General features: G+C 47.3%; 1 protein-coding gene across 1 annotated transcript in view; it reads left to right on the top strand.

The window, feature by feature from the left end:
- LOC118384876 (breakpoint cluster region protein-like) overlaps window positions 1-12218 on the top strand; it is a 158724-nt gene extending 146506 nt beyond the window's left edge. The window contains exons 17-24 of the mRNA XM_052521521.1: window positions 1-12; window positions 4940-4999; window positions 5140-5249; window positions 9187-9326; window positions 10322-10456; window positions 10568-10673; window positions 10871-11033; window positions 11113-12218. The exon at window positions 1-12 is cut by the window's left edge and continues 120 nt beyond it. Coding sequence (XP_052377481.1) covers window positions 1-12; window positions 4940-4999; window positions 5140-5249; window positions 9187-9326; window positions 10322-10456; window positions 10568-10673; window positions 10871-11033; window positions 11113-11202 — 816 coding nt within the window. The 3' untranslated portion in view covers window positions 11203-12218. The remainder of the gene's footprint in view (window positions 13-4939; window positions 5000-5139; window positions 5250-9186; window positions 9327-10321; window positions 10457-10567; window positions 10674-10870; window positions 11034-11112) is intronic.
- Window positions 12219-12500: the final 282 nt, after the last annotated feature.

Genomic DNA, 12500 nt, shown 5'->3' with positions numbered 1-12500 from the left:
GGACAGATCCCGGTACGTCTCTGAGTCAACGTAACGCTGTAACGACACCATGGCGACATAGCCAGATAACGTTATGGTTGTGCCAGTGTGGTGTGATTGCTGTCTGAATGTCCTAGATGCGGACTGGACACTGCTGAGTGCTGTGCTGATTCGCTTAATGAATTAGCTTATTATGTGAGTAGTAGGATAGACTGTCTACAGTGACTAGATGTGTTTTAGATTAATTTAAAATAGACTTATCTTAGAGGGTAACATGTCAGTAACCCATCAGGACCCTGTTTGAATCAGGGTCCATAATTAATGTGTTAAACCTGACCTGGTAACCCTGGTAACCCACTCCCGCTGAGGCTCTCTCACTTTCAATAGTAAATGTATGTGCACACACAGTTTTTTTTTGCTTGTGGGTTTTGAGGGATGGAGTACTGTATAGGAGGCCCAATGGTATGGGCTTTGTGTACATAGCCCGTTTTGTTTCAAGGAAAGGCAGGTAGCCTTGTTTAGTGTTTCAGAGCCATGGGGCCTTGGTTAGTGTTTCAGAGCCATGGGACCTTGGTTAGTGTTTCAGAGCCATGGGGCCTTGGTTAGTGTTTCAGAGCCATGGGGCCTTGGTTAGTGTTTCAGAGCCATGGGGCCTTGGTTAGTGTTTCAGAGCCATGGGGCCTTGGTTAGTGTTTCAGAGCCATGGGGCCCTAGTTAGTGTTTCAGAGCCATGGGGCCTTGGTTAGTGTTTCAGAGCCATGGGGCTTTGGTTAGTGTTTCAGAGCCATGGGGCCCTGGTTAGTGTTTCAGAGCCATGGGGCCCTGGTTAGTGTTTCAGAGCCATGGGGCCCTGGTTAGTGTTTCAGAGCCATGGGGCCCTGGTTAGTGTTTCAGAGCCATGGGGCCTTGGTTAGTGTTTCAGAGCCATGGGGCCTTGGTTAGTGTTTCAGAGCCATGGGGCCTTGGTTAGTGTTTCAGAGCCATGGGGCCTTGGTTAGTGTTTCAGAGCCATGGGGCCTTGGTTAGTGTTTCAGAGCCATGGGGCCCTGGTTAGTGTTTCAGAGCCATGGGGCCTTGGTTAGTGTTTCAGAGCCATGGGGCCTTGGTTAGTGTTTCAGAGCCATGGGGCCCTGGTTAGTGTTTCAGAGCCATGGGGCCCTGGTTAGTGTTTCAGAGCCATGGGGCCCTGGTTAGTGTTTCAGAGCCATGGGGCCCTGGTTAGTGTTTCAGAGCCATGGGGCCCTGGTTAGTGTTTCAGAGCCATGGGGCCTTGGTTAGTGTTTCAGAGCCATGGGGCCTTGGTTAGTGTTTCAGAGCCATGGGGCCTTGGTTAGTGTTTCAGAGCCATGGGGCCCTGGTTAGTGTTTCAGAGCCATGGGGCCTTGGTTAGTGTTTCAGAGCCATGGGGCCTTGGTTAGTGTTTCAGAGCCATGGGGCCCTGGTTAGTGTTTCAGAGCCATGGGGCCTTGGTTAGTGTTTCAGAGCCATGGGGCCTTGGTTAGTGTTTCAGAGCCATGGGGCCTTGGTTAGTGTTTCAGAGCCATGGGGCCCTGGTTAGTGTTTCAGAGCCATGGGGCCTTGGTTAGTGTTTCAGAGCCATGGGGCCTTGGTTAGTGTTTCAGAGCCATGGGGCCTTGGTTAGTGTTTCAGAGCCATGGGGCCCTGGTTAGTGTTTCAGAGCCATGGGGCCTTGGTTAGTGTTTCAGAGCCATGGGGCCTTGGTTAGTGTTTCAGAGCCATGGGGCCCTGGTTAGTGTTTCAGAGCCATGGGGCCTTGGTTAGTGTTTCAGAGCCATGGGGCCTTGGTTAGTGTTTCAGAGCCATGGGGCCTTGGTTAGTGTTTCAGAGCCATGGGGCCCTGGTTAGTGTTTCAGAGCCATGGGGCCCTGGTTAGTGTTTCAGAGCCATGGGGCCTTGGTTAGTGTTTCAGAGCCATGGGGCCTTGGTTAGTGTTTCAGAGCCATGGGGCCCTGGTTAGTGTTTCAGAGCCATGGGGCCCTGGTTAGTGTTTCAGAGCCATGGGGCCTTGGTTAGTGTTTCAGAGCCATGGGGCCTTGGTTAGTGTTTCAGAGCCATGGGGCCTTGGTTAGTGTTTCAGAGCCATGGGGCCTTGGTTAGTGTTTCAGAGCCATGGGGCCTTGGTTAGTGTTTCAGAGCCATGGGGCCTTGGTTAGTGTTTCAGAGCCATGGGGCCCTGGTTAGTGTTTCAGAGCCATGGGGCCTCTGCTTTGATCTGGTCTACTCCTGGGGGGATTTACTGTTCCCTGTTCCCCTCCCCCACTTGGCCAGCTGTGTGTGTGAAAAAACCTTTCGGTATTCAGTGGTGTCCAATAACAAACATAAGTTTACCGGACCTGGGTCAGGCTTGTAGGGGGAAGTTGACACTAAACAGTGATCTTGGGTCAGTTTAGCATTTGCCCCACTAATGGTTAAAATTATGAATGGGGGAGGTAGCTGAGCCTATGGGGAATCCATACCCCAGAGCAGAGGGAGTTATGATGCCTGAACCCAGGTAGTTCCTCTCTGGTTTGTCGCTTGCTCGTTAAACAAACAAAGCTAAAAATGTGGGAATACGGCTCCCTCTAGTGGTTGCCGTGGTAACCGGGATGAGTATCGCCATGCCAACTACGATGGTGGTTCAACACAGAATCGTCCCATACCCCAGTCTGTACATGCTGTACCACCCACACCACACGTGTGGCGCCGGACTCTCTCCTCCTGGGATCTATGTGCTGTGTTCCTCAGTAGTCTTACATCTGGTTGTGTGGCGCCGGATGGGATTGAGGGAAAAAGGTACACGATGAACTGTGGGTGGGTGTGGTACGGTGTGCCCTGCTGAACTCAGTCCAGATGACAGGATCTGTTTCTCTGTTTGTCCAGAGTGGACAGGAGGACAGTTAGCTGACTAATGCAGGAGACGCTAGGGGCCTGATTGACCAACTGAAACCCGAGGTTGCACTTGATAACACGTTATAACGCCACTGTGTGAAGAAAATTATAAACAATTGGTGTATTCAGTCCTAGGGAAGACGTCAGCTGAAAGGTCTTGTTTATGAGTCTTGGTGTCTGTGTGTAGTGGTATTTATGAGTCTTGGTGTCTGTGTGTAGTGATGTCTGTATGTAGTGGTGTCTGTGTGTAGTGGTGTTTATGAGTCTTGGTGTCTGTGTGTAGTGATGTCTGTGTGTATTGGTGTCTGTGTGTATTGGTATTTATGAGTCTTGGTGTCTGTGTGTAGTGGTGTCTGTGTGTAGTGGTGTTTATGAGTCTTGGTGTCTGTGTGTAGTGGTGTCTGTGTGTAGTGGTATTTATGAGTCTTGGTGTCTGTGTGTAGTGGTGTCTGTGTGTAGTGATGTCTGTGTGTATTGGTGTCTGTGTGTATTGGTATTTATGAGTCTTGGTGTCTGTGTGTAGTGGTGTCTGTGTGTAGTGGTGTTTATGAGTCTTGGTGTCTGTGTGTAGTGGTGTCTGTGTGTAGTGGTGTCTGTGTGTAGTGGTATTTATGAGTCTTGGTGTCTGTGTGTAGTGGTGTCTGTGTGTAGTGGTGTCTGTGTGTATTGGTGTCTGTGTGTAGTGGTGTTTATGAGTCTTGGTGTCTGTGTGTAGTGGTATTTATGAGTCTTGGTGTCTGTGTGTAGTGGTATTTATGAGTATTGGTGTCTGTGTGTAGTGGTGTCTGTGTGTAGTGGTGTATGTGTGTAGTGGTGTCTGTGTGTAGTGGTATTTATGAGTCTTGGTGTCTGTGTGTAGTGGTGTCTGTTTGTAGTGGTGTATGTGTGTAGTGGTGTCTGTGTGTAGTGGTATTTATGAGTCTTGGTGTCTGCGTGTAGTGGTGTCTGTGTGTAGTGGTGTCTGTGTGTAGTGGTATTTATGAGTCTTGGTGTCTGCGTGTAGTGGTGTCTGTGTGTAGTGGTGTCTGTGTGTAGTGGTGTCTGTGTGTAGTGGTGTCTGTGTGTAGTGGTATTTATGAGTCTTGGTGTCTGCGTGTAGTGGTGTCTGCGTGTAGTGGTGTCTGTGTGTAGTGGTGTCTGCGTGTAGTGGTGTCTGTGTGTAGTGGTGTCTGTGTGTAGTGGTGTCTGCGTGTAGTGGTGTCTGCGTGTAGTGGTGTCTGCGTGTAGTGGTGTCTGTGTGTAGTGGTGTCTGTGTGTAGTGGTGTCTGCGTGTAGTGGTGTCTGTGTGTAGTGGTGTCTGTGTGTAGTGGTATTTATGAGTCTTGGTGTCTGCGTGTAGTGGTGTCTGTGTGTAGTGGTGTCTGTGTGTAGTGGTGTCTGTGTGTAGTGGTATTTATGAGTCTTGGTGTCTGCGTGTAGTGGTGTCTGTGTGTAGTGGTGTCTGTGTGTAGTGGTGTCTGCGTGTAGTGGTGTCTGTGTGTAGTGGTATTTATGAGTCTTGGTGTCTGTGTGTAGTGGTGTCTGTGTGTAGTGGTGTCTGTGTGTAGTGGTGTCTGTGTGTAGTGGTGTCTGTGTGTAGTGGTGTCTGTGTGTAGTGGTGTCTGTGTGTAGTGGTGTCTGTGTGTAGTGGTGTCTGTGTGTAGTGGTGTCTGTGTGTAGTGGTGTCTGTGTGTAGTGGTGTCTGTGTGTAGTGGTGTCTGTGTGTAGTGGTGTCTGTGTGTAGTGGTGTCTGTGTGTAGTGGTGTCTGTGTGTAGTGGTGTCTGTGTGTAGTGGTGTCTGCGTGTAGTGGTGTCTGCGTGTAGTGGTGTCTGTGTGTAGTGGTGTCTGCGTGTAGTGGTGTCTGCGTGTAGTGGTGTCTGCGTGTAGTGGTGTCTGCGTGTAGTGGTGTCTGCGTGTAGTGGTGTCTGTGTGTAGTGGTGTCTGCGTGTAGTGGTGTCTGCGTGTAGTGGTGTCTGCGTGTAGTGGTGTCTGCGTGTAGTGGTGTCTGCGTGTAGTGGTGTCTGTGTGTTGTGGTGTCTGTGTGTAGTGGTGGACTAACCGAGGATCTACTTCTGGCTTTGCTCCATCCAGCTGGATCCACAGACGCTCCAAGGCAAAGACTGGCAGAGGACGCTTATCCCCATGAACGGGGTGAGTGTGTCAGCCCCGTTAAACGGATGAGTCTGTGTTTGTGCCATGTGATCCTTTAAATGTGTGCTTCTTGTCATACTTAGCCATCTCTTGTCAGTGTAAACGGGTTTAGACTGTCATTTAATGTCTCTCGGCTCCAGATCGAGGTGAAGCTCTCTATGAAGTTCACCAGCCGGGAGTTCAGTCTGAAGAGGATGCCGTCGCGGAAACCAATGGGCGTGTTCGGAATCAAGATCTCCACGGTGACCAAGTGAGTTCAACAGTACCCTCATATAGATATACCCTGGGAACACACTCCCTGGCCATCTATACAGTAACCATGGAGAAAGCCTGCCGTAAAACAGCTAGCAAACGCAAGGGACCCAAGTGAATGGCACAGCCTAATCTAAGAGAACCAGAGAATCTCTCTGAAAGGAAGAGGGAGTAGGGGGGTGACAGATGGACAGGACTCCATGTTGAGATTGTAAGCCTCTCATCCCAGATAATCCAAACTACATTTCCGTGTCACTATTCACTCCCCCGGGTACAAGCCCTGGGCTACAAGACCCTTCTCCTTTAGTCTACTAAGAGAACACAAACATTGTTTCTGGTGTACAGCTGGCAAAGCTTCTGTCAAGCCACTGATTAGAGTGGTCTCTGTCTGCGTCCCTCCTTATACAGTGTACTACTGTTGACCTGGGCAAAGGAGAGAGACTGTGATTTTAGGGAAGGTAAATGTTATTGACAAGATGTCAACTCACACAGTCTCCCATAGATGGAAAAAAAACGATTTTCCTACTTGCATTTCTCCTTGTGGACACTGCTCTGAGGTTGTCAACAGAGAATAAAGAGAGGGAGAGGGGTCAGTAGGGACCATGAAAGAGGGGGTGAAGGGACGTTCAGATCGAGTGCCATACGTAGTTAAACAGTAAAGGGCAGTTGAGGCATAGCAGCTGGGTCTGGTCTACTTAGTTCATTGACTTCCATTGAAACAGAAACAATTAGGGAGTGGGATATCTCTCTTCCTCTTCCGTCTCTGGTTGAGGCCAGGCTTGTGGCCAATGTTGGTGAGTGACGCTAATTGGATTGCTGGTAACGAGCGGACTAATAAGGTTTAACAGCAGAACCAATTAAGGCTGCAGAGACAACAGGCCCCGCAATAACACCAACAGAGAACCACCACCATCACTACTGGACCTAAGAACAACTACATAGACACACATGGCTGCCTGCCAGCTCAACCTGCTCATTTGTAGTACATGAAGCCACAACAAAACACACAGTGGTAATTGTGTATTGTGTATCCATAATAATTAATGAACATGATAAAGTACACAGCCGATGTGTTTATATTTTGGGTTCACAGCCTACAACAATGCAACGAGAGCCAGCAGTACAGTACAGTACAGTACAGTACAGGACAGGACACACATTATTGTCAGTGGGAATATACAGTACCTGTCAGAAGTTTGTACACTCATTCAAGGGTTTTTCTTTATTTGTACTATTTGCTACATTGTAGCATAATAGTGAAGACATCAAAACTATGGAATAACACGTATGCAAGCATGTAGTAACCCAAAAAAGTGTTAAAACAAATAAAATATAGTTTAGATTTTAGATTCTTCAGAGTAGCCACCCTTTCTTTGCCACGATGACAGCTTTGCACACTCTTGGAATTCTCTCAACCAGCTTCACCTGGATTGCTTTTCCAACAGTCTTGAAGGAGTTCCCACATATGCTGAGCACTTGTTGGCTGCTTTTCCTTCACTTTGCGGTACAACTCATCCAACTCACCCTCTCATTTTGGTTGAGGTCAGGTGATTGTGGAGGCCAGGTCATCTGATTCAGCACTCCATCACTCTCCTTCTTGATAGCCTTTACACAGCCTGGAGGTATGTTGGGTCATTGTCCTGTTGAAAAACAAAACAGATGGGATGGCGTATCGCTGCAGAATGCTGTGGTAGCCATGCTGGTTAAGTGTGCCTTGAATTCTAAATAAATCACAGACAGTGTCACTGGCAAAGCACCCCCACACCACCTCCTCCTCCATGCTTCACTGTGGGAACCACACATGCGGAGATCATCCGTTCACCTACTCTGCGTCTCACAAAGACACGGCGGTTGGAACTAAAAATCTCTCATTTGGACTCATCAGATCAAAGGTCAGATTTCCGCCGGTCTAATGTCCATTGCTCGTGTTTCTTGGCCAGAGCAAGACTTCTTATTATTGGTGTCCTTTAGTAATGGTTTCTTTGCAGCAAATCGACCATGAAGGCCTGATTCACACAGTCTCCTCAGAACAGTTGATGTTCAGATGTGTCTGTTACTTGAACTCTGTGAAGCATTTATTTGGGCTCCAATCTGAGGTGCAGTTAACTCTAATGAACATATCCTCTGCAGCAGAGGGAGCTCTGAGTCTTCCATTCCTGTGGCGGTCCTCATGAGAGCCAGTTTCATCATAGCGCTTGATGGTTTTTGCGACTGCACTTGAAGAAACTTTCAAAGTTCTTGAAATGTTCCGAATTAACTGACCTTCATGTCTTAAAGTAATGATAGACTCTAATTTCTCTTTGCTTATTTGAGCTGTTCTTGCCATAATATGGACTTGGTCTTTTACCAAATATATTCTTTATATTTTATTTTAGATTTAGATTTTCTTTATAGGAGGTAGACGAATAATTACAATTTTGCAGATTAACACTTAAATGATCAGATGGTCATGTACAGGTAGAGATATTGGTGTGCAAAAGAGCAGAAAAGTAAATAAATATAAACAGTATGGGGATGAGGTACGTAAAGTTGGGTGGGCTATTTACCGATAGACTATGTACAGCTGCAGCGATCAGTATGCTGCTCAGATAGCTGATGTTTGATGTTTGTGAGGGAGATAAAAGTCTCCAACTTCAGCAATTTTTGCATTTCGTTCCAGTCACAGGCAGCAGAGAACTGGAACGAAAGGCGGCCAAATGAGGTGTTGGCTTTAGGGATGATCAGTGAGATACACCTGCTGGAGCGCGTGCTACGGATGGGTGTTGCCATCGTGACCAGTGAACTGAGATAAGGCGGAGCTTTACCTAGCATGGACTTATAGATGACCTGGAGCCAGTGGGTCTGGCGACGAATATGTAGCGAGGGCCAGCCGACTAGAGCATACAGGTCGCAGTGGTGGGTGGTATAAGGTGCTTAAGTAACAAAACGGATGGCACTGTGATAAACTGCATCCAGTTTGCTGAGTAGAGTATTGGAAGCTATTTTGTAGATGACATCGCCAAAGTCGAGGATCGGTAGGATAGTCAGTTTTACTAGGGTAAGTTTGGCGGCGTGAGTGAAGGAGGCTTTGTTGCGGAATAGAAAGCCGATTCTAGATTTGATTTTAGATCGGAGATGTTTGATATGAGTCTGGAAGGAGAGTTTACAGTCTAGCCAGACACCTAGGAACTTATAGATGTCCACATATTCTAGGTCGGAAGCATCCAGGGTGGTGATGCTAGTCGGGCGTGCGGGTGCAGGCAGCGAACGGTTGAAAAGCATGCATTTGGTTTTACTAGCGTTTAAGAGCAGTTGGAGGCCGCGAAAGGAGTGTTGTATGGCATTGGAGCTCGTTTGGAGGTTAGATAGCACAGTGTCCAAGGATACCACCCCTACCTTGTCACAACACAACTGATTGGCTCAAATGCATTGACTTTTAACAAGGCACACCTATTAATTGAAATGTATTCCAGGTGACTTCCTCATGAAGCTGGTTGAGAGAATGCCAAGAGTGTGCAAAGCTGTCATCATGGCAAAGGGTGGCCACTCTGAAGAATCTTAATTGTTTAACACTTTTTTTGGTTACTACATGCTTCCATATGTGTTATTTCATAGTGTTGATGTCTTCACTATTATTCTACAATGTAGAAAATAGTCCAAATAAAGACAAACCCTGGAATGAGTACATGTCAACTTTTTACTGGTACTGTATGGTGTTATTGTTTTAATAATTGCACACACATTTTTGGATACGAACACAGTTAAAGATGCAATTTGTGTGCAACCTATGCATCCAACAGAAAAACTCTTCGGTGTGTGTGTGTGTGTGTGTGTGTGTGTGTGTGTGTGTGTGTGTGTGTGTGTGTGTGTGTGTGTGTGTGTGTGTGTGTGTGTGTCATTGTGTATGAATCCCCATGCCCTGTGGTATGCCATTCCCTAATTGTGTGTTTCCCCAGACGGGAGCACTCCAAGGTGCCCTACATCGTCAGACAGTGTCTGGAGGAGATTGAGCGGAGGGGGATGGAGGAAGTGGGCATCTACCGGGTCTCAGGGGTGGCTACAGACATCCAGGCCCTGAAGGCTGCCTTTGACACCAGTGAGTACCAACACCTTACTTTCCCCTGACGCTCTCTCTCAGTGGAGCCCTGGATGAGAGAATAGGCTACAGTATAGCATTCTCTGTGGACGTTCTGTAGCTTGGTGGAACCAACCTTGATTACGTGAAGCGAGATAGAACAATGATGATCCATCTGGTTCCATCAGACTAGCCTCTGTGCACTCCCATGTAAATTCAAGTCTGTTGGACTGACTACTATAAAATCCCATGTAAATTCAAGTCTGTTGGACTGACTACTATAAAATCCAGTGTAAATTCAAGTCTGTTGGACTGACTACTATAAAATCCCATGTAAATTCAAGTCTGTTGGACTGACTACTATAAAATCCCATGTAAATTCAAGTCTGTTGGACTGACTACTATAAAATCCCATGTAAATTCAAGTCTGTTGGACTGACTACTATAAAATCCCATGTAAATTCAAGTCTGTTGGACTGACTACTATAAAATCCCATGTAAATTCAAGTCTGTTGGACTGACTACTATAAAATCCCATGTAAATTCAAGTCTGTTGGACTGACTACTATAAAATCCCATGTAAATTCAAGTCTGTTGGACTGACTACTATAAAATCCCATGTGTCCTACCCTGCTGTCTCCCCTCAGGTGAACTTCTGATTATCGCGCTCCGTTTTTGGGAATCATGGGTACATTTTCTGGTTTTGCAACAACAACAAAAAAGACTAAAAGAGTTTGTGCTTAACCCAGTTTTCTTTCTTCATTTAGACTTACTAATTCCTATGTGTGGGTGAGCTTGCGCGTCTGTGCATTTGTGTGAGTACGTGTGTGTGTGTGGTGATTTCTCTGATTACGACATATACAGCTTTGCTTTGTAGGAGCATGTTGTGTCCTCGGTCTATCTGCCAACGAGCTGAGGCGCAGTGTGATTTTAGTGAATGGCAGAAATGACCGCGGCTATCCGTCTCCCTGCTCCGCTGTTGCCATGGCTACACGTTCTGCCCGTCTTTCCCACAGACAACAAAGACGTGTCTGTGATGATGAGTGAGATGGATGTGAACGCCATCGCCGGGACTCTGAAGCTGTACTTCAGAGAGCTGCCAGAACCCCTCTTCACCGACGACCTGTACCCCAACTTCGCAGGAGGCATTGGTTAGTCACATGGCTTTGACCGGGCCGACAGCCACATCTACCATTATCATATTATCGTGGTACAACTCAGCACTCCGGTTAATGTGTGAATGTCGGTCTCTCTTTCTGCAGCCCTGTCTGACAGCGTTGCCAAAGAGAGCTGCATGCTGAATCTACTGTTGTCGCTGCCAGAACCCAACCTGGTCACGTTCCTTTTCCTGCTGGATCACTTAAAGAGGTACACACACACAGACAGACACACAGACATCGAGCTACACTTAGACAAACGCAGGCATTTAGAGACAAGCCGATCCCAAGCAAGCAAGCAGATGCTCAACTCCTTATGTGTTTGAGTAACAGAGGGATTGTTATGTCCTTTCACGTGGTGTGTTACCACGAGCTACCATTCACCCTCGGTCTCTGCCCGCTCCCCAGGGTGGCTGACAAGGAGAGCATCAACAAGATGTCCCTCCACAACCTGGCCACGGTGTTTGGCCCCACCCTGCTGCGTCCTGCGGAGAAGGACAGCATGATCCCCACCAACCCCACGCAGCCTATCAGCATGGGAGACAGCTGGTCCCTGGAGGTCATGTCACAGGTAGTCTGTCTCTCTCTCTCTCTCCCCATCCCTCTTCTTTGGTATTATCGTCCATCTCACTGCCCGTCTGTCCCCCCAGGTCCAGGTGTTGCTGTACTTCCTCCAGCTGGAGACCATCCCCACGCCGGACAGTAAGCGTCAGAGCATCCTTTTCTCCACCGAAGTGTAGAGGGTTCCACAGGGAGATAGAGACTCGAACCCGAGTCTACAGTACAGTATGGCCACTGAGAGTGAGAATGGCCCTCGCTGGACTGGACTGCAGCAGGAGATTTCTTCGGCGTTGATTCTGGACACATCCTGCAGAGGGCGCCACCACCCCCTCCGAGAACAAGAGGTTGACACCAGTACCACACATCTGATGATGATAATGCATTATTACATCACACCCAATAGCCAGTGTGACTCTCTGTGCCTCTCTGACGCAACACATTCTCCTCTCCTCCTCGCTCTGTCTTTTCGCTCTCATGTCAAAGCTCCACAGCTTGTGTACGGTGTCTGGAATGAATGCCACTACTGGACATGCCCGCTGTAACCACAAATGAAACACTTCAATTTGATACTGATAAGCATGTAGGGGAAAAGAGTGTCCCAGGTTAGTTTAGAGTTTTTTTGGTATCGGCTCCTGCTTGGTAAGCAGAGAAACAGCTATCGTGTAACTTGTGACAGATTCTGTGATTTCTCATCACACTTTCGGGCTTCTGCAGTTTAAGTTATTGTTGTGGAAGGTCATTCTGAGTTCTTCTCGATTTAGTGTGAAGACTTGTACAGGCAGAGCAGAAAGCCAATGCTTTTGTTGTTTTCGTTTTGTACTGTATGCCTCTTCAGAAATAGCCAGATTGTGATGGACCTCACATACACAGTATATTTGTTTTTGGACAATTATGAAGGCAAGAGCCTGCGCTGCGTTTTGTTTAGCCATCTCAAATGTTTGATTCATTTCTTAATCCACCGCTGGAGAGATTCAATACGTATGTTTTACACGTGATACACTGGGACCACAATGCTAAGGTTACGTTGAAAAGGAACATCCAGAACTGCCAGGATCACCACACAGTTGTCCCAGGAATCCAGAACACACACACACACACACACACACACACACACACACACACACACACACACACACACACACACACACACACACACACACACACACACACACACACACACACACACACACACACACACAGTGTATACAAGGTAAACAAGCCTTGGACAAACACAGAGAGAAAGAGAAGGAACAGTTGACAGAAACGGGTGATCTTTCTATAGATTATAAAAGGACAGTTTGGACCATAAAGCAATTCTACCTAGTTGTGTTGGTTGTGTCTCAAGTAGTCTTTATTTTAAATATCCGGGAAGCAATATATTTTCTAACAGAGGATTTTGTCTGCGTTCATATCTTTGGTCCGCAGATGTCATAGGAGATCTAGCAAAAATAATCTGTTGTTTGGCTTTCTTTCTTTT

Source organism: Oncorhynchus keta, chromosome 6 (assembly GCF_023373465.1).
Source record: "Oncorhynchus keta strain PuntledgeMale-10-30-2019 chromosome 6, Oket_V2, whole genome shotgun sequence".
Classification (NCBI taxonomy): Eukaryota; Metazoa; Chordata; class Actinopteri; order Salmoniformes; family Salmonidae; genus Oncorhynchus; species Oncorhynchus keta.
Note: the sequence above shows the minus strand (reverse complement) of the source record. Positions and strands in the feature narration are given on the sequence as shown.